Raw genomic sequence first — 18,392 nt, forward strand, 5'->3', positions numbered from 1 at the left:
TGAGGGGGTGAAACTTTTATCTAGTATGTATGTGGCATCCGGCAGGTATAAGTAGAGATAAAGGCAAAGGCTGCATGTGAGTATTTGCTTGGAGACCATTGGACAGTTTGCCATAGGCATTTGTGTTGTCTTCATCTCGAGTCGGAGTATCTGAGAGGCACTCCAGAACAGAAGGTGGGGGAGCATGTATCGCTGGGTCTTGGGTGAAGACATGACCAGGGGTCAGTCCATATACTCACTAGAACTATGACCGACTCGAGCATTCGGCTGAATGGAGAGCATTCCCTCAGTTTTCCCAAGCCCCCTATGACCCCTTACCCTCTTGATGAGCATGCTGGATGAGTACTGAGTATAGATCCGCCGACGGGTTGAAATAAGAAGCTGACAAGGGACTGAATTGATCCATCAACTGGCCCACGCGATCATTGCTGCTTGCTTATTGGCTCGAGCTTATTAGCCCAAGATACACAATCTAGCCAATAACGTAGCGATCTGCAGGTGGACGGGCTCCATGCGAGTCACTAGGTAAAATGAAAAAGTCTTAGTCTAGGTACTGTATTATGTGTGGTTGCCTCAGGCGTTGTTTTGGCTGCCAATCTAGTTCGTATACGACAATTGCGCTTCATCTCCTCCACTCAAACACTACTGCATGGGGTCGAGTTCACTGTTACCTACCGAATTACTTTACAACGCCTAGAAAATGATGATCTCACCTTTGGGTGTGTACTCCGTACGGTCATGGGATGATTTTCGAGAACTTTTGATGGCTTTTGTCTGTCACAAAGAGCATGCTATGCTGGACAGACGGGTGGAAATTGACCTCTTCCTGACACCGCCATTTTATTGGATTTCAAAGCTTGAGAGAGTCCACAACTGGTCCGAACGTTGCTAGCATAGAAAGAGCCCGATCTTCATCGCCCAGAGCACCGCTAAGGCGTCTTCTTCTTGCTAGCCTCCGGCTTTGAAGCCGTTTTTGAGTCCTTGTCGCTCATGGCTAGCACCTCATTCCTTTTTGGTTAGGCATGTGGAAGGGATTAGGACCTTCTGACTCAAGTGAGAGAGCCTGATACGGTGTTTCTGCTAAATGCTAATCTGCCTGAAAATCACAGCCCACAGAACGCTTACAGGTGCTTTAGGGCCCGTATCAAATTCGAATGGTTACTACGGCTAACGAACCTTGTCTCTATTGCTGATCATCATATACAGCCTTCTAGAGCTGAACCGTCGAATGACAGGGCCATGATGATTATTCTAATGCTGTCAATGGTCCATTTGTCAGGCCCTTATACTCAATATACTCAAGCCCTTCCAGCGGACCGCTGCCTAGTGTGTCCCCGTGGAGGTCATGAGGAAGAGAGCCATTTGTCCAAGACCCCTTTTTCCTAGCTTCTTGAGGGTTATATACCATGGCCCCTCGTAGAGAACTAATTAGTTTCCCCCCTCTGCAGGGTGAAGGATTCTGCAGCAGGTATATGCTAACCAGGCTTATCACATAATGGTCTTTCAGTGGACATCACGCTGCTTGCCTGGTTTCAGTATCATTGCGTTGATTGTACTTCTTTGGTTGACCTCCAATGGTGCAGTCGCGTTTCGGAAATGGAAGGGCCCATTGCCATCATCGCCAAAAGATGCGCCGGGCAGTCAGCCACACCATCTCAACCCGGCCCAGCAGTTGTTTGTCATATACACCGTTCTTGTTCATGTCAGCATGTTTGCTTTCACCATTCGTCTGGCGTGGGCCCTATTCAGTGTCACACGGAAGACAAAGGAGACCCTGCAGCGGCGAAACCTCGCCCAACCTCGCATTTCTGTGGACAAAGATAAGTGGCTCTCGGACACTTCGACACTTACAGACGCGGAGCCGGATGTATCTGATCCACTGATGAGCGGTCTGGCTCACCATTATGATGGATTGGAGGTCATCCATGCGATAATTGTTCCAAACTACTGTGAGGATCTACATACGTTGCGGACTACCCTGGATGTTCTGGCGAGCCACCCAAGGGCACGAAAACAGTATGAGGTTCGTGTTGAATGAGACTATTCGTGCTTCCTGCAGCTAATGCTGGACTTTCGCAAATCAGATATACCTCGCGATGGAACAGAAAGAAGCTGGGGTCGCCGAAAAAGCGGCCAAGCTGGCATTAGCATTCGAACCGTCCTTCCGCCATATCCATGCTACCTTCCACCCTGCGAATCTACCTGGGGAAATAGCAGGGAAGAGCTCAAATGTGGCCTTTGCGGCCCGACACATTATGGAAGTGCACAGGGCAGAGCTGGAATCGGGACATTGTGATGTGATCGTTACTGTTATGGATGGTAGGTGTTGTCCCATTGTCTGGCCAATCTATAGCGCTAACCGGGTGATAGCCGACACGCATTTCTGGCAGGACTACTTTACAGAGATCCGGCGCCTTCATTATGCGCACATCTCGGAGGCAGATCGGACTCTATATTGCTGTCCTATCATTTTCGACCGCAATTCGCAGGAGACCCCAGTTCTGGTCCGTTGTGCAGACCTACTTTGGGGATTCGCCGGTTTGTCCACCATTTACCCCGGGACGTGCATTTCAATCCCGACATCAGTCTACTCTCTGCCACTGTCTCTGGCTGAAAAGATTGGTGGCTGGGACAGTGACTCTACTGCGATCGGAGAGGACATGCACATGATGCTTAAGTGCTATTTTGAGACCGCGGGCAACGTCATCACTCGGCCGGTCTACGTCCCCGCAAGCCAGTGCAACGTCGCGAGTGATACCGGACGAGGCTGGCGACGGTCGTTGGATACCTGCCGCGCCCGTTATCGACAGGCATTGAGGCACATGTGGGGTGCACTTGACTCGGGCTTTGCCGCACGGCGTACCATCAGTTACATTCGCTCTCATTGCCGCTGCCTGTTCTTCCGACCGAGGCACCTTGCCCTGATACACTTGCTCTGGGAAGCTCACTTTCTTCCTTGCCATCTGATCATACTCATGGTATTCTCTACCATCTATACCTTGTTGACGCCTCCAGCTTCGCTTCATCCAACCATGGCATGGGCGTTCGACCTTACCAACCTGCTACGCGCATCTTCATTTATCGGAATGAATATGTGCATTTTTCTGTACGAGCCATGGCATGCACTCTGTGTGCGCACGCGGAAAACAGATATGCAACAAGCAAACGTGGCGGATGCAGGGTTCTCAGAACGGATCTGGTGGAGCCCTGCGCAGCTAGTGGAGCGCATCTGCTTTCCTATTGCAGGAACCGTCTTTGGTGGTATTCCAACGGTCCACGCAGTCTTTTCGCATTTCTGGACCGACAGGTTGGTATATCGGGTGACCAAGAAGCCGACTTTTTCGGTGGCTGGAGCGATGGCCTAGTTACGACAGATTGGTTGGAGAACAACCACATAAGCTGACACTAATACGTATGACTTATGAAACTAGATAGACCAGATAAAAATAATGATAATGACATGTCGTTCCTCCAGGTCAACCAGTCATTCGAAGCTTACTGTCGGGCGCCAGTCAGGTCACTGTGTGAATGATAGTCATGGCAGAATGTTGCTTCTACTGTCAGTATAACCAGTAGGACGATCGGCATCCATCTAGGCGAGATTGTTTGTTGGCAATAACTGCAAAGGTGGCTGTTGGATGCTGGTTGATGTTTGAGTCCTCCATTAGGGTGGAGGTACACCGAAGCGGGGTATGGAGATGCTCAACCCCACAACTTACCCCAACGGCCGGAGTCTCCAACTTCCCTTAAAAGACAAGCCCATCAAGTGTACATCCCCTGATTCATATCGTCGAACGATTCTTCAGAATTCTACATAGAGCTTCCAATCAACGACGTCTGAAATGGCACCAGTCCGTCGAGTTGCGGTGATCCAATGGCAAATCAAGGCAAGTTACCTCATTTTCCATGCGTACCATAGTGACTGCTATCTGGAGCACTCACAGATTTTATCCGCTCGTGGCCTCCTCAAGCTGGATCTAACGCTTGGATTCATCAGGACCTCGCGATTGAAGAGAACCACACTAGAGCATGCAATTATATTCGAGAAGCGGCCTCCCAAGGCGCCGAGCTAGCCGTCCTACCAGAGTAAGTCATTGGTCCGGAGAACAGTGATCATCTACGATCTTTTGTTGAAACAGTAACTCATTCTGACTAGATATCATCTCAACGGCTGGGCTCCGGATGACCCCCTCTGGGCCGAGCAGGCAGGCGAGTATAAGAAGTACCTATCTGCCTACCAGGCCCTCGCAAAGGAGCTCCATATCTGCCTCGTGCCGGGAAGCATCGTCGAAAGGCACGAGACCGAAGCCGACGGGAAAGAAGGATTCAACCTCTACAACACCGCATACTTCATCTCCAACGACGGCAGCATCCTCGGCTCCTACCAAAAGAAGAACATTTGGCATCCCGAGCGACCTCACCTCACCTCATCCGGCGAAGCGCCGCACGAGGTATTCGACACGCCCATCGGGAAAGTCGGGCTGCTGATATGCTGGGATCTGGCGTTCCCGGAGGCATTCCGAGAACTGATTGCGAGCGGGGCGGAAGTGGTGATTATTCCTACGTTTTGTGAGTGGCCTGTCTCTCTTTCTGTTGTGTGAATTGGCGATTGACCAGACCACCAAGGGACTTGCCACGATGCGTCACCCGAGGCACTATCATACAACCCCGACTCGGAAGCGCTCTTCCTCGAGTCGACGCTGACGTCTCGCTGCTTCGAGAATACCTGCGCAATTGTCTTCGTGAATGCTGCGGGTGCCGATGAGAAGTTCCTCGGTATGTCCCGCGTCACGCTCCCCATTGTCGGGCCCGTGGGTAAGATGGGGAGGGAAGAAGGCGTGCTGGTGGTGGATATGGATATGGGGCTGCTGAAGATTGCCGAGGAGAATTACCGGGTCCGCGAGGACATGGCCAAGGAAGGCTGGCATTATGTCTACCGCCATAGTACTACCAGATAGAGGAAGAGCCTGCATAATCATAAGACATTTCTCATTGTCGGCGCTACAGGCCACGATCAGTTAGATTCAGACGGCCGTTATTGTCATTCTGCATTTCGCCACCAAGCCTCAGCCCCGCAGATGGTATCACCAAAAGACGATACGATGTCAACCATGCTACTACTCGCTCCGTTCATTTCAGTCCAGTCAGTCCGGAATCTGCTCCTCAACCGCTCAAAACGTACCGCTCTGAGCGATCAACGAAGCAAACTCCTGGTCTCTGATCACCTACCCGAAATATCAGCACCGCCCCCAAGATCAATACCAGACACCAACAAAACAACATCAGTAACTTACAATATACAGCGGCTCAATCACCGCCCAAGGAGGACAAAGACAATGAGGACACTCCGCCCGGGTGCGAGTCGAACCAAGCGACCCAGCCAAGTGACAGTCCTTGTCATCGCAGCGCTCCTTCGCCCCAGTCGGGTCATTGATGATCTCCAGGCAGGCGAGATAGACTATGACTTCGACGACGTGCTTGGGGAAAGCAACGCAGCCGGTGGGTTTGTGGTAGACGGGAAGGTATTCGCACATTTTTTTGGCTGTGACCGGGTTCCGATTTCGTTTAGCTGCTCGCTCCAGACCAGGTTAAGGATTGTTCTACAGTAGAATGGAAGACAGAGTCGCAGACTCGAGACTGTATGTGTAAGAGAGAAATTACTCTGGTCTTTAGGGTCACGTTAGTTGTATGCTACGCAGACACCGGCAGCAGCGGAATCGGAAGCGGCATACCTTGCTAACACTGCGGAGACGAGGCAAATTATACAGCGCAAAGATGACCCAGCCCGCTACCAGCTCAGAGAAGCAGTTAGAGAATAAAAAGGTAGGAAGGCAAGAGAATAGAAGATAACCTTCTTGATGGCGGATAGACAAGAGCAGAGAAGAGAAGGAGACAAGATGAGGAACCGAGAGTGAGAGAATAAGAAGATGTCTGAGATGGCGATCCCCACCATTCACTACATGGCCCACCTCATTAAACAATTTCAACCTCAATGTCTTACCTCCCTCGTCTCTTCTTACAGATCGAAGTACAAGATGCCCGCGTTGACGTTGAACCCCATCTCGATATACTTCCTAATCAGTATACTTCTGCAGTTCACAAAGCTGAACGCTTATTGGTTAATAATGCGACGCTAACTGAGCGCTAAATAGCACGTGCTGCACCTTAAGCTGATGGCGCTAAACTGTTTTAGTGAGGATAACGTGTGTAATTTATGTTGTAACAATTTAGTAATCTTTCAGCCACATTACCCCCCAGGTACACTTGTAAATTCGCAATAGCTGCGCCACCTGGCCGGACGACGGGTGCATAAAGTATGGAGTAGTCAAAATCAAAAAATGATAGAATCAAGCGATAGGATTTATTCAGTGATATGTACAGGTTAAGGAAAGGATATCATGCTGAACTCATAAACGTCTCTCAATTCTAATATAGCAAGAAGGGAAAACGAATCATCCACAGCAATCGTTAGGCAATACAAATTCGTGGTATAGAATCTCTTGACAACCGGACATCTGGAAAGACATACATCTCTAGAGCCCTTGAAAAGCCCTCGCGAAAAAAAATAACGTAGGATATAACTCCTCAAAGCCGCCACAAGAATCCGCTCCAAAAGGGTCCAGGAAGATCCAGTATGGATGGTAAGTGAATCAACGAGAGAAATGGGGCCGGCAAGCTAGGGTGTCGTTGGACATTCACTGGACTTGGCTGACGATCTCGCTTGCGCGGCTCAGGCTCTCCACCATCTGCTGGCACTCCTTCCGTCGGCGAATGGTGTAATCGCTCTCCTTGAGCAATTCGTCCAGCTCGTTATTACGGTACATCTGCTCGAGCAGTTCACGTTGCATTTCATCTTTGGTGAACCTGGGACCAAAAGTTAGCACAAACATTAGTCGAAGCTGTCGATGCCACTTACTGAACGAGGGTGTACATGATGGCCTTGGGAACCATGTCGATCATAGTGCGCTTGACAATGTTAAAGTATGAAGTGATAAGAAGCTCTATGTGTGTATTAGTTTCCGTTTGACTTGGCCGACTTTTGTTCTAAACTTACTGATCACCTCGACCTCTGTGGCCTCACGCTCGGAAAGAGTGGCCGATGCCTTGAGAGTGGGTGGCGGAGGCTCCATGGCAGCCATCTTCTTCTTGTTCTTAGATGCCCAGAAACTGCCAAAGAATCCAGAACCACTGTTCTCTGTGGCGGCTACGGCATCGACCGACGGGCTGTTTGCACGAGGAGGCAGAGGTTTGCCCGTCTTCGGGTCCACCTGTGTAGGCTTGCTCGCTTGCTGGCGTTCATTGACAATTGCCATAGCCTGCATTCTGTCAGGATCGTTGACAAAAGAAATTGGGACCAAACGTCACTTACACGATGCCCGTTGAGGAAATCGGGGTGTCCAGTGTTGATGTAGCAGGCCTCCATCGAGATCAAATCGTGGACAAGCTTGTTTGTCGGCTCCATGCACTTTTTGAAAAAGTTAATGACAACAGCATGGAACTTCTCCTTGAGCATGGGGTATCTCCGGAAGAGCTGCTTGTTGAGAAGCTGACCCAGAATGCGCACAAGTTCGTCGTACACCAGCGAGATGCACTTCAAACTGGGGTCCTCCAATCTCTTGATCTGCTGCTTGACAATCAACTCGAAGGCAGTCGTTCCGACGAAAAGCGCAGGAGACGAGCCAGAAGAGTTGTAAAGGATTGTTCGAATGTCAATATCCTTCACCTGGTCGAATGGATCCACGGCCTTGATACCGTTCGAGTACAGTTCGTGGAACACGAAGCTGATACGGGCTCCACCAGAAAGCTCCACGCTGGACAGTTCCTGGTTGTTTCCCTCCAGAACCGTGCGATACTCGTTGCTGAATTCCGTAATGATGTTAAGGATGATATTAGCGCTGTTTCCGAGCATCGAGTCGCCAAGCTGGGAGAGCTCGGCCGTGTACTTCTGGAGCGAGGAGGAAATTCTGGCTTTGATATCGGGCAAGGTCTGCTTGATGTGCATCATAAGGATCTAGCGAACGGAGGGTCAGCTAAGGCTCCACGGTGATATGATTCGGCCAATAATACATACCAAGTTCAGCTTTCTGGCAAGGTACGGTGTTCCGCAGTACGAAGCCTTGTTCCGATAAGCCTTGTGGCTCTCGAAGAAGTTCTTCTCGTGCTCTAGTGCGTATGAGATGGGACGCTTGTTCTCAATATCACGCTGGCCACGGTTGACCACAGGGACGTAACCCAGCCGCAAAGGGATAATCCTGCCCGCAAGAATATCCACTACATCCGTACCCTCGTCCATCAGATCGACCTTGGTTAGCACTCCGATAGTGCGCTGACCCTCGGGGTCCACCTCGCGCGCCAGCTTCAACCCGTCCGAGTTGGCAAGATCCTGGTTGGCAGAGGTAACGGCCAAGATGATCGCGTTGGGCTTGCTGATGTACTTGAGAACCATATCCCTGATCTGCCGTTCAATATCTTTGGGCTGGTCGCCGACTGGGACCTTGGTGAGACCGGGCAAATCGACCAGTGTGAGAGTCAGGACATTGGGGGAGTAGATTCGCAAGTTGATAGGCGCTGGAGAGATACCAGCATTGCGACCGACTTTCTGTTCAGTTTCCCGCACAATCTCCTCACGAATCTTGTTGAAGTCGTAAAACTTCTGTCCAGGGATGTGGAGGAACTCGCCGTATTCGTCGACATTCGCTTCGCTGTCCGTAGTTTCTAGCTTTTCCTCCTTGACTCCGTTCGTTACCGAGTTTCTTGAAGGTCTGTTGATGAGCTGTAGGATGAGGGGTCTCCGAGTCACGATTCCCGATCCACGAGGGAGGCTGGAGCAGCGGGCAACCTTGATTAGCGACGACTCACAGCATTGAACGCAGGCGCAGGAACAGTTAACTTACAAGTCCCTGCCAACGATATTCTCAAGAACTGAACTCTTGCCACTGGATTGCGAGCCTACCACTACAATCTGTGGCAGATCAATGGGGTTGTGAACCTAACCAGACAAGCGGTGTCAGTATCCTATAGAGGGGCTCGCAGGATCAAAGCAGACAGTATCTCTAAAAAGTGGATGAGACACTTACACCGACTGTCGAAAACACATCTTGGAGTTTGTTCACCAGTGAAATCAAGCCGGGATCATTAACGTTTATACTGCCAAAAATCATATAAGTTAGCTAACGTTTTCGGAGCTTGGCCTGGGGGGGAAACAGGGGCATGCGCACGAGGTTGTTGTCGGGCTTGCCATGGTTGGCAACTGTGTAGAGAAAACGATCGCACAGAACTATTTCTGAAGTAGAACAGAAGATTTCAATTCAAGAAGGATAAGACTCGAGTGTACGGCCTTTGTTTGGAGGGAGTTGTGATTGTGGGTAGGAGGAGCGGGAAGAGTTGGGATTGCGGCCAAGTGTAGAGTTTCGGTTGTGGTCCAGATCAATATAGAAATAGATGGGCAACAGAGGTATGATAGCATCAACTTATAGACACTGCACCGGCCACGATACTCCTTGTATCTATCCTAGGAGTAAAGGTCTTCAGTACTAGTTATTATGGAATACACGGAGCACGATCTTTTACAGATGTGCAGACTAACATTGTCGCTCACAAGGACCATTGCTGCACCCGTCATGTGGTTGTGGCCACCCGAGACCGCTTTAACAGTGGTGCCTAACATCAGTCACCGACATTGCGATCTAACAGGCATCAAGCTCTGTACGCATCATGAGGTATTTTACGATATGAAAGCCTCTTATATCTCATCCCTACCACTTCTTTTCTACAGAGAATCCGCTCTAGTTATTGGTGCGAGAGACAAGATAAACTTGGTGCCATTTATGTGCACATGGATATAGCTCTAATTCAGAAATCAAGTGTATAAATAAAATCACAAAGGGCTCGACAGTAGGCACTAGGTTGCGGAACAAGAAAAGTCAAATAAGTACAGAGACATAAACTTGCTACATGTAGGCTTCTAATAAACATGAAAGAAAATATCGCCTCTCCGGACGTTCGTCTCCTTACTCGTCCGACACTGAAGCGAACCTCTCCGACATGGTCTGAAGGATCTTCTCATACTGTGTAGAATGGTCAGTGGCGAGAGACTACCGATTTTGATAGGGAAAACTGGACTAACCTTCTCTGTGACCGCGGCCTCGTTGTCTGGAATCTCAAACTTCATGCTACGCAAAGAGGTCTGAATGTCAGCTGTGGCATCACGGACCTTGCTCCAGCTCTGTCCCTGAGCAATGGCCTTCTGGGCTTCATCGTGGAAGCCCATGAAAGCCTTCATCATATACTCGGTCTTCCACAGAGGACAGAACTGATCATAGTCACTGTAACCGTTCTGCTGCAGGAAGTCATCCTTTACCATGGCTGCGACGTCCAGAGTGATCTTGTCCGAGTCACCGAGGGCCGCCTTACCGACCAATTGCACAACCTGGTCTAGATCCTCAGACTTGGACAACAGCTCGCGGATCTGGTCTCGTAGACGTGGGAATTCGGGATGATGCTTTTCGTAGAACTTGTCCAGAATGGCCGTGTACTTGCTGTATGAAATCGATGTATTGATAGAGGGGAAGTGTTTCCGTTGAGCAAGTTTTTTGTCGAGACCCCAGAATACCTGCACGATACCCAGCGTGCTACTGGTGACGGGGTCGGAGAAATCACCACCAGGAGGGCTGACGGCACCGACGATACTGACACTGCCATTTCTCTCGGGGCTTCCGAGAGCGATACACTTGCCAGCACGTTCATAGAAGGAGGCGAGCTTGGCACCTAGGTAGGCGGGGAAACCCTGGTCTGCAGGCATCTCTCCCAGACGACCAGAAAGTTCACGCAAAGCCTCGGCCCAGCGAGAGGAAGAGTCCGCCATCATAGCCACGTTCTTTCCCTGGTCACGGAAGTATTCGGCGATCGTGATACCGGTGTAAATGGAAGCTTCACGGGCGGCGACAGGCATGTTCGATGTGTTGGCGATCAGGCATGTACGCTTCATGATGGGCTCTTTGCGACCTTCAACATCGATGGACAGCTAAGTAAAGAGTTTCGTCAGCGTGCGATCATCTTAACAGAGGTCTCGAGTCCCGTACCTCTGGGAAATCCATCAGAACTTCCGCCATCTCGTTACCCCGCTCACCACAACCGACATATACAATGATATCACTGTTTGAAAATTTGGAGACACTCTGAGAAATGACAGTCTTTCCGCAACCAAAAGCTCCCGGGATACAAACAGTACCTCCTTGTACACTAGGGAACAAAGAGTCCAGCACTCTCTGGCCGACGATGAAGGGCGCATCGGACGGCAGCTTCTCGTTGACCGGCCTGGGCACACGAACAGGCCAAGAGTGCATCATACCATGTTCCGACTTCTGACCGTTGAATTCAATCTCCAGGAGCTTCTCTTCAACGGTGTATTGGCCAGCAGGAGCTATCCGGGTAATGGTACCTCTAGCGCGCGGGGGAAGGAGAATCTTGTGGTCGTTGAACAAGCTATTTTCAAAGACGGTGCCCCAAATGTCACCACCGGTGATGTGGTCGCCGACCTTAAACTTGCCGGGTTTAAAGTCCCACTTCTTTTTGCGATCCAAGGCATTCACTGCAATACCTCGGGGAATGTAGATGCCCTTCGAATGAGCAGCGATCTCCTTCAGGGGTCGCTGAATACCATCATAGATTGTTTCCAACAGACCAGGACCAAGCTCGACCGAGAGAGGCTTGCCCGTACGCATAACAGGATCACCAACCGTTAGACCAGCTAGAGGGTGAAAGAGGAAAACGTTAGAGTCATAGTTGCCAGTAATAGTTCGTCCCAGTGTAGATGCGGAGCTGTACCTGTCTCCTCGTATACCTGAATGGTAGCCTTATCTCCATCGAGTCGAATGACCTCACCAACCAACTGATCGTGTCCGACTCTGCACTGAAGTAGCAAAAGAATTCCAGTCAGCTAAACTAACCTCGACATTATCCTGAAGTGAAGCGTCAATAATGACCTACCAGCTCATACATGGCACAGCCGATCATGTGCTCGGCCACCACGACAGGGCCAGATATGGAGAAAATGATGCCATGCTGGTCCTCACCAGTCTTGTCCTTACCAGAAGGAGCCATTATTCGTACAACTGGTGTGTGTATAGATGAAGAGGGCGGGGATGAGGCGAGCTCGATGTTGCTATTGCTGCTACTGGAGCTAGAGGTCGTTGAAGTGGGCGAAACGGGGAGCGGTGGCAGTTCGTCTGTTGCGGGCGGTGATGACGGCTTAGATTCGGACAGATCAACCACGCCGCGACTGGCAATCAGGTCCAGCAAGGAGGGGCGTGCTTTGAGTCGAGGTCTACCCAGACCCAGCATCAACTTCGTAAGAGGGACAGACTTTTGATACAGGGAGATACATATGTCGCAATGCGCTCAAACTTCCACGGGATCTGATGGGATCGTAAGTTTACTCAGCCATCCTAGAGAGCGGGCTTGGTCTTGTCTTTGTCCCAGTCATGTATTGGCACTAAAATCAAAACAAGTGCTGATTATCAAGATCTCTGCTACCACTATCTAGCATTTGGCCGTTTACTTTCAGCTTTTCTGGTGCACTTCCCGGGTAGAAGAAGCTCTCCTGGGCTTTAAAAGAGTATTTAATACAATATTTGACCTGTAATCAACAACATTTCCAAACACTGTAAGGCTTAAAATCATACAAATGAACTTAGTCCAAGAGCACGCCTTGTGGCTGCTGATCGGTCACTAAGTAGATAGTGAGGGACAGAAGGTTGAACCTTACAGCAATCAATTTCTGGAGTAATGCTCTGAAGAAGTTTGGATAGATTGGATTGCATCTTCAGAGCCGTGAAAAGATAAGGTGCCTGGGAGCATGACACTTAGCTCTGGTCGGGAAACCCACCTTGCCTTCCGTAGTCCATCCTTCTCATGGAACTTATTGGAGTAGGATCCCAGGGCTGTACACTGATCAGATACATTGGATCGGCCTAACTCCCCGCACATAACAGAATCCTTTACTCTGCTCTACCTTACATTCACATGTCGAACCGCAAAGCCGCCTAGCTACTAGTGATTTACCTATATCCATGGTAACAGCTTTGGTTTGGCTCGTCGGAAAACAGGATCTTCGGGCTTCAAACTCATGTGAGCAGGTGTATGCCAGCAGCGCTGTATATATGAGAGGGATGTTTTCAGGTGGCCGGAATGGCTCAGTGGAAATAATTTTGCTGAACACCACATCATGACAATACAGTACGCTACGCTATATATCGAGACATAGGGTGAGAGTTTATTTGCGGTGCTACAAGCTATGATTTCACCAAGCCAGGAAACCCAGAATGTGCGCGAATACTGGGGTTACAAGTTCGAATGGAGCGATCTTCATCGATCTGCGGAGCAGCTACACTCGCTGTTGCTCACTTATGACAGTCTCGCAGATGACTGTCTTCAACGGCTAAATGGAATTTCACAAATACCTCATCGAGACACTACTGAGACTGAAGGTTCGACGTCCAAGCCAGCAAAGAGAGACCTATACGTTTTGCTTGAAGAGCATCACGACGATGATCTCAAGATCAAAGAGTTTTGGAATGAGATTAACACCATTCCTGACTGGGCTGAATGGGAACAAATTCGACGAGGACAAGAAGTATTCTACCGTTATGGAATGGCTGTGATCAACGTGGTAAGTTTGGACCATTTTTTGTAGATACAACCGGTGGACTAACGTCAACATCATATATAGCTTACTTTTCAGAGTCTATTGGGCGGAATGTCTGACTCCTTACCGAGATACTAGCAATGACTGAACTAACAATTGCGACAGGGGATCCGGACGCGTCGTTGAAACTTTAGCAAGGACCGGAGGATTCGCCGCAGATGTCGCACGACACAGGATGCTGGAAACCCTTCAACACGTTCTCCAGGTCACCGGGTCCGTTGATGCCATGAGACCAGGAGGAGCTGGTCACGCGTCATCGGTTCGAGTGCGGTTGCTTCACGCCGCTGTACGTTCAAGGATATTGGACCTGGTCAAGAACAAGCCCGAATATTACGATGTCGACAAGTACGGGATTCCAATCAATGACCTCGATTGCATAGCCACTATCAATACCTTTTCGACAAGCGTAGTCTGGATTGGGTTGCCTCGGCAGGGTATCTTGCTGCGAGAGCGAGAGATTGATGACTATCTTGCCCTGTGGCGGCTGATGGCGTACTATATGGGCGCGCCGCATGAGTTTCTCGAGACGAGGGCTAAGGCTAAGGCCATGATGGAGTCCCTCCTCGCGTCGGAAATACATCCCACCGAGACGAGCAAGATTCTGGCGCAGAATATCATCCTGAGTCTTGAAAACACACCCCCAACCTACGCATCCAAGGAGTTTATGGAGGCCATGGCTCGGCATCTCAACGGCAAGCAGCTGTCTGACAAGCTCGGCCTTCCACGGCCCACCCTCTATTACCAGGCGCTCGTATATGGATACTGCATTGTCCTGATGTGGTTTGCTTATACTTTCAGATTGCTTCCCTCTATTGACCAAGCAATGATCAAGGTAAGAATGCATGTCTTGCTTCGGTCACTACTGTGAACTATCTTTGTGCTGATGAATCACAGTTCCGTCGCAAGAAATACTATAAGATAATTAATGACAAGGACGAAGGGCTCGGTGGGGAGACATTCTTCGAGTTCAAATATGTACCTTTCTACACTCGTAATACGCGACTGGGGAAGCGCAAACCACCGAAGCGAGCCAAGCGTGGGGTAGAGTTTCTGGCACTCATGGGTCTTCTGTTTGCTGTTGCTGCTGCTGGCGCACTGTTGGGCAGCATTTTGCGCTTACTGAATAAACTACAACGTGCGTAAGCAAGTCCTCAGTGAAAAAGAGTTTATCAAACTACTCCATAGACGTCTCCAGGGAAGCTGAAAGGCAACCTGCTACGAGTAAATTGCTGCGGAGTGGTTAGAGTTCCTGTAAGGTCAGAACTGATTATACCAATCGAATGATTAAGGAACAAGCCTTATTAAAATCTCCTGAGTCACGAAGCCTATCCATGGCAGTGACAGTAAGACCAAGCTGTTTAGTTTGGAACTTTTCGCATGAGGTAGGAGACCAGGTCCACTGTGCTCCTGTGTTCGTTTCGCCACGATGACGACATCCATCACGACCAGTGAGAATTAAATAAGTTAATATAGAACCATGCAATGGCATATCAACACGCCATTGGGATGAGCCAAAATTGATTTCAGCGCTTTATTCACTCCCTGTAGTCCGTCATGCGGGAGGGCCCAATTGTCACACCGTTCCTCGGTGCGCTCCAAGCATGTGTCTCGGTCCTCCTTACAATGAGCTATGGAGCCATGGCTGAGCGGTTTCGACTGGTGAAGGAGAGCTCGATAAGTGATATGGCCGGTCTGGGCGTGAAGCTCTTTCTTCCAGCTTTGATTGTCGTTCATCTTGGCGAACAACTGGAAGCGGACATTGTCCTCAACTATGTTCCAGTCCTAAGTGAGGCATTATCCCAACAGTCACCAGTTTCACAGACAATAGTAGCGTGATTGAAGGACTAATTGTTCAATTTCCAGTTTGGGCGGCTCTGTACACCTCTGCCTCTATTGGACTCGCTCACGCAGTATCACGAGGCCTGGGGCTCCCAGTTTGGGTAACGCCCGCATGCGCATTCAACAACACAACCTCGCTGCCATTGCTCCTCCTGCAATCTCTAGAAAGCGTGGGGAGCTTGAAACTAATCATTCCGGAAGGTGACTCAATGTCAGGTGCAATTACTCGCGCTCAGAGCTATTTCCTCCTTTGTGCTGTTGTCAGCAAGACCATCGGCTACGCCGTTGGGCCCAAGATGCTCCAAAACGGCAACAACCAGGACGAAGGAAGAGATGCACAAGACACTGACGCCGAAGCAGGACAGAGTAATAACGGCGATTACGCAGACAACGACGAGGAAGCCAGCGAGGAGACCTCGCTTCTGCCAGAGCGCGTACAGAAGGCCCGGCGCAAGGTCACTGGCAAGTTCAGGCGTGTGGGCCGCTGGGTGTCGTCTTTCTTGCCCGAGCGCGTGAAGCAGGAACTGATGGCACCGTTTGAGTCACCATTTGCCGACGTTGCGATCTTATGCACTATCATCGGTGCCGCCCTTGGTCTCGTCCCTCAGCTGCACAGAGCATTCTTCAGACCCTACGAGGAAGGCGGCATCTTCAACGCCTGGCTTACGTCAAGCGTTAAGAATATCGGCAAGTTGTTCACCACCTTGCAGATCTTTGTTGTGGGAGGAAAACTGGGAGCTAGCTTCCAGAGAATGAAGGCCAGTGGGAATTCCGGGGAGATACCTAAAAAAGCAATCGTGACAATTTTCCTGGTTCGCCTTGTCATTTGGCCTGCGTGAGTGCTTGGTGTCAAGACGCTTGCTGTACCTAGCACTGACCATCAAAATTACAGGATCAGCATCTCCCTCATCTACATGCTGGCCAAACGAACAGGACTTGTCCGCTACGATCCAACCTTGTGGTTCAGCTTGATGATGATGCCAGCCGGGCCTCCTGCATTGGTGATATCAGGCTTCGCAGAACTGGCAAAGATTTCAGAAGCAGAAAAGATGGCTGTCGCAAAGACTCTGACGGTAAGGAATTTCTGCATCTCTAAGGAGACTGAGAATGCTAAGTAGTAGCAGGTTATGTATATGCTCTCGCCAATTGTAAGTTTTACGATTACAGGCGCTTTGATGGCATCACAAGCAGCCTTGAATGGCGAAAATTAGAATCTACAAAAAGATACGGATGTCTATGAACACAATTACAGCTCTCATTTCTACTGTCTTTATATGGACGTCTGGACTAGCTTCGAGTAGACTCTCTTACTAAGCCATACGAGAGTTACATCCAGGAAGATTAAGCAATGAAATCACAATGGTATTTGATCATATGATACAAAACAGACTTTCATCAAACAATCATCGTTACCACCCGTCAAACTTTACTTGCGTTGATTGCACATCGTTGCGGTTATTAGAGGAGAAGGCTAAAAGGTTCACTTCTATACCCAAGTGCAGGTCAGCCCTCATATCCATCCTTTATCAAGTCATCTCACCAGTTTCCTGATAGAGTCCAAGAGATACATACTCCGCAACCCTTGCAAGCACAGTTGTTGCTGCAGGTGCAGGACTGGGGTCCGTTGCAGGGGCAGTCGCCCGAGCTAGTGCAGGTGCAGGTGTCTCCCATTATGTAGAAATGATCAAAGGAAGTGGAATCCGAGTATCCTAATTGGGAAGTTGATGAGTACCGTGTGGGAATTGACGGAGGACCACAGCTGGAGACCTATATATACTTTGCTGCGGCAATAGCCGAGTCCTAGGCCAGCATCATGATGAGGTCAGAAGGCGCATTCCATTGTGGTCCTTGCCGCTGTGAGCATTCCGGAAATCGAACCATTCAATATGGTCTAATTGGTTACGAAACTGGTGGAAGGTGCTCGACCCTGGGTGCAATAATACGGGGTGTTTTCCTTCCTGAACATATTCCTCTTGATGCTGCTGGTCTGTCTTGGTGAGATATATCTGCCACTTAGCCTCAGCAACTTGACTCGGTTTGGCTTTGCCTTCTGCGAGAGTAAGAAGCGGAGGTCGTCTAAAAATATCTGCCAGAGAGAATCCAACAGCAAATGGAGAGGTCTGTCTCTCTGTCTCAGGAATAGTACTGCCACCTGGGGATGTTGGAGTGGTTCAAGATGGTGAACCCCAACTTCCGAAGAGGGAGCGGGAAGTAGGCGGGATTGCTCATAGTTAGTTCATCGATGATTCGCCAAAAAGGCAAAGGCAAAGTAGGCTTGGTCATTGCCCATTAGTGAATGAAGTTATCCAGGAACGTTTGACGCAATCATCAGTATCGAATCAACAGAGAATGACGCGACGTGAGCAGACTAACAGCACCGAGTGGGCAGCTGATGCATTGTGCTGAACGAGCTCCATCACCTTCCCCTCGAATATCCATAGCTCTACTGTATTCCACTTATGAATGACCAAAGATGTTATCTCCAACATGATATCAATGTCTGGAATGTCAGATGCAGCTTATCAAAGGGATCCAGTTCAGATGATCCAGATGCTACTGTTCAAGCTCCTTTCCGACCGTTGCCATCCCCTGACCTTGCATTTCTTTGTCCGGCTGGCTAAGAGCAGTCTCTCGCCGTCCGAGGCAGTAGATAGAATAATATTGAGAGATGTCAAAGATTTAAATGTATCGGGACTAGAAAGCCAACGCACGAATGGTAATGACGCTTCTTCTCCCGCTCTCATGCCGGACTGTGACTCCAACAGCAACATTAAAGGCCATAGGCTTCTTGTCTGTCACGAATGGAGATCATAACCTCAAGGTAGGAGACTTAATTTTCGGAGGAAGC

General features: G+C 49.6%; 6 protein-coding genes across 6 annotated transcripts; 4 read left to right on the top strand and 2 right to left on the bottom strand.

Moving 5' to 3' along the window:
- Positions 1-626: 626 nt before the first annotated feature.
- On the top strand, positions 627-3,616 carry AFUA_5G02340 (glycosyltransferase family 2 protein). Its single transcript, XM_077804726.1, has 4 exons — positions 627-1,053; positions 1,110-2,023; positions 2,085-2,319; positions 2,371-3,616. The coding sequence occupies exons 2-4, from the start codon at positions 1,496-1,498 to the stop codon at positions 3,363-3,365; spliced, it is 1,758 nt and encodes a 585-aa protein (XP_077660864.1). The 5' UTR covers positions 627-1,053; positions 1,110-1,495; the 3' UTR covers positions 3,366-3,616.
- Positions 3,617-3,698: 82 nt separating this feature from the next.
- AFUA_5G02350 (carbon-nitrogen hydrolase family protein) lies at positions 3,699-4,958 on the top strand (the record flags this gene model as incomplete). The annotated part of the gene is made up of 4 exons (XM_743014.1): positions 3,699-3,768; positions 3,945-4,086; positions 4,157-4,569; positions 4,618-4,958. The coding sequence occupies 4 exons, from the start codon at positions 3,699-3,701 to the stop codon at positions 4,956-4,958; spliced, it is 966 nt and encodes a 321-aa protein (XP_748107.1).
- A 1,382-nt stretch (positions 4,959-6,340) lies between these two features.
- AFUA_5G02360 (dynamin-like GTPase vpsA) lies at positions 6,341-9,622 on the bottom strand. The gene is made up of 8 exons (XM_743013.2): positions 9,219-9,622; positions 9,078-9,147; positions 8,895-8,989; positions 8,072-8,822; positions 7,370-8,011; positions 7,055-7,316; positions 6,917-7,001; positions 6,341-6,864 (listed from the first exon to the last, which is right to left on the bottom strand). The coding sequence occupies exons 1-8, from the start codon at positions 9,239-9,241 to the stop codon at positions 6,696-6,698; spliced, it is 2,097 nt and encodes a 698-aa protein (XP_748106.1). The 5' UTR covers positions 9,242-9,622; the 3' UTR covers positions 6,341-6,695.
- Positions 9,623-9,794: 172 nt separating this feature from the next.
- Positions 9,795-12,450, bottom strand: AFUA_5G02370 (H(+)-transporting V1 sector ATPase subunit A). Its single transcript, XM_743012.2, has 5 exons — positions 11,989-12,450; positions 11,827-11,911; positions 11,082-11,749; positions 10,127-11,023; positions 9,795-10,067 (listed from the first exon to the last, which is right to left on the bottom strand). The coding sequence occupies exons 1-5, from the start codon at positions 12,340-12,342 to the stop codon at positions 10,011-10,013; spliced, it is 2,061 nt and encodes a 686-aa protein (XP_748105.1). The 5' UTR covers positions 12,343-12,450; the 3' UTR covers positions 9,795-10,010.
- An 844-nt stretch (positions 12,451-13,294) lies between these two features.
- Positions 13,295-15,026, top strand: AFUA_5G02380 (oxygenase MpaB family protein; the record flags this gene model as incomplete). Its single annotated transcript, XM_743011.2, has 3 exons — positions 13,295-13,689; positions 13,811-14,537; positions 14,600-15,026. The coding sequence occupies 3 exons, from the start codon at positions 13,295-13,297 to the stop codon at positions 14,846-14,848; spliced, it is 1,371 nt and encodes a 456-aa protein (XP_748104.1). The 3' UTR covers positions 14,849-15,026.
- A 184-nt stretch (positions 15,027-15,210) lies between these two features.
- AFUA_5G02390 (Auxin Efflux Carrier superfamily) lies at positions 15,211-18,373 on the top strand. Its single transcript, XM_743010.2, has 4 exons — positions 15,211-15,491; positions 15,569-16,379; positions 16,437-16,617; positions 16,669-18,373. The coding sequence occupies exons 1-4, from the start codon at positions 15,260-15,262 to the stop codon at positions 16,753-16,755; spliced, it is 1,311 nt and encodes a 436-aa protein (XP_748103.2). The 5' UTR covers positions 15,211-15,259; the 3' UTR covers positions 16,756-18,373.
- The last annotated feature ends 19 nt before the right edge of the window (positions 18,374-18,392 follow it).

The sequence above is a fragment of the Aspergillus fumigatus genome, chromosome 5 (assembly GCF_000002655.1).
Source record: "Aspergillus fumigatus Af293 chromosome 5, whole genome shotgun sequence".
In the NCBI taxonomy this organism is placed as follows: Eukaryota; Fungi; Ascomycota; class Eurotiomycetes; order Eurotiales; family Aspergillaceae; genus Aspergillus; species Aspergillus fumigatus.

Coding starts and splice junctions, on each gene's coding strand:
- AFUA_5G02340 (XM_077804726.1), top strand. CDS start 1,496: ATGGTCTTTCAGTGGACATCACGCTGCTTGCCTGGTTTCAGTATCATT. Junction 2,024..2,084: donor GGGCACGAAAACAGTATGAG/GTTCGTGTTGAA, acceptor TTCGCAAATCAG/ATATACCTCGCGATGGAACA. Junction 2,320..2,370: donor GATCGTTACTGTTATGGATG/GTAGGTGTTGTC, acceptor ACCGGGTGATAG/CCGACACGCATTTCTGGCAG.
- AFUA_5G02360 (XM_743013.2), bottom strand. CDS start 9,241: ATGGCAAGCCCGACAACAACCTC. Junction 8,823..8,894: donor AATATCGTTGGCAGGGACTT/GTAAGTTAACTG, acceptor CCGCTGCTCCAG/CCTCCCTCGTGGATCGGGAA. Junction 8,012..8,071: donor TTGCCAGAAAGCTGAACTTG/GTATGTATTATT, acceptor TCCGTTCGCTAG/ATCCTTATGATGCACATCAA.
- AFUA_5G02370 (XM_743012.2), bottom strand. CDS start 12,342: ATGCTGGGTCTGGGTAGACCTCGACTCAAAGCACGCCCCTCCTTGCTG. Junction 11,024..11,081: donor TTCTGATGGATTTCCCAGAG/GTACGGGACTCG, acceptor CTCTTTACTTAG/CTGTCCATCGATGTTGAAGG. Junction 10,068..10,126: donor AGGCCGCGGTCACAGAGAAG/GTTAGTCCAGTT, acceptor CATTCTACACAG/TATGAGAAGATCCTTCAGAC.
- AFUA_5G02390 (XM_743010.2), top strand. CDS start 15,260: ATGCGGGAGGGCCCAATTGTCACACCGTTCCTCGGTGCGCTCCAAGCA. Junction 15,492..15,568: donor CAACTATGTTCCAGTCCTAA/GTGAGGCATTAT, acceptor TTCAATTTCCAG/TTTGGGCGGCTCTGTACACC. Junction 16,618..16,668: donor CTGTCGCAAAGACTCTGACG/GTAAGGAATTTC, acceptor AAGTAGTAGCAG/GTTATGTATATGCTCTCGCC.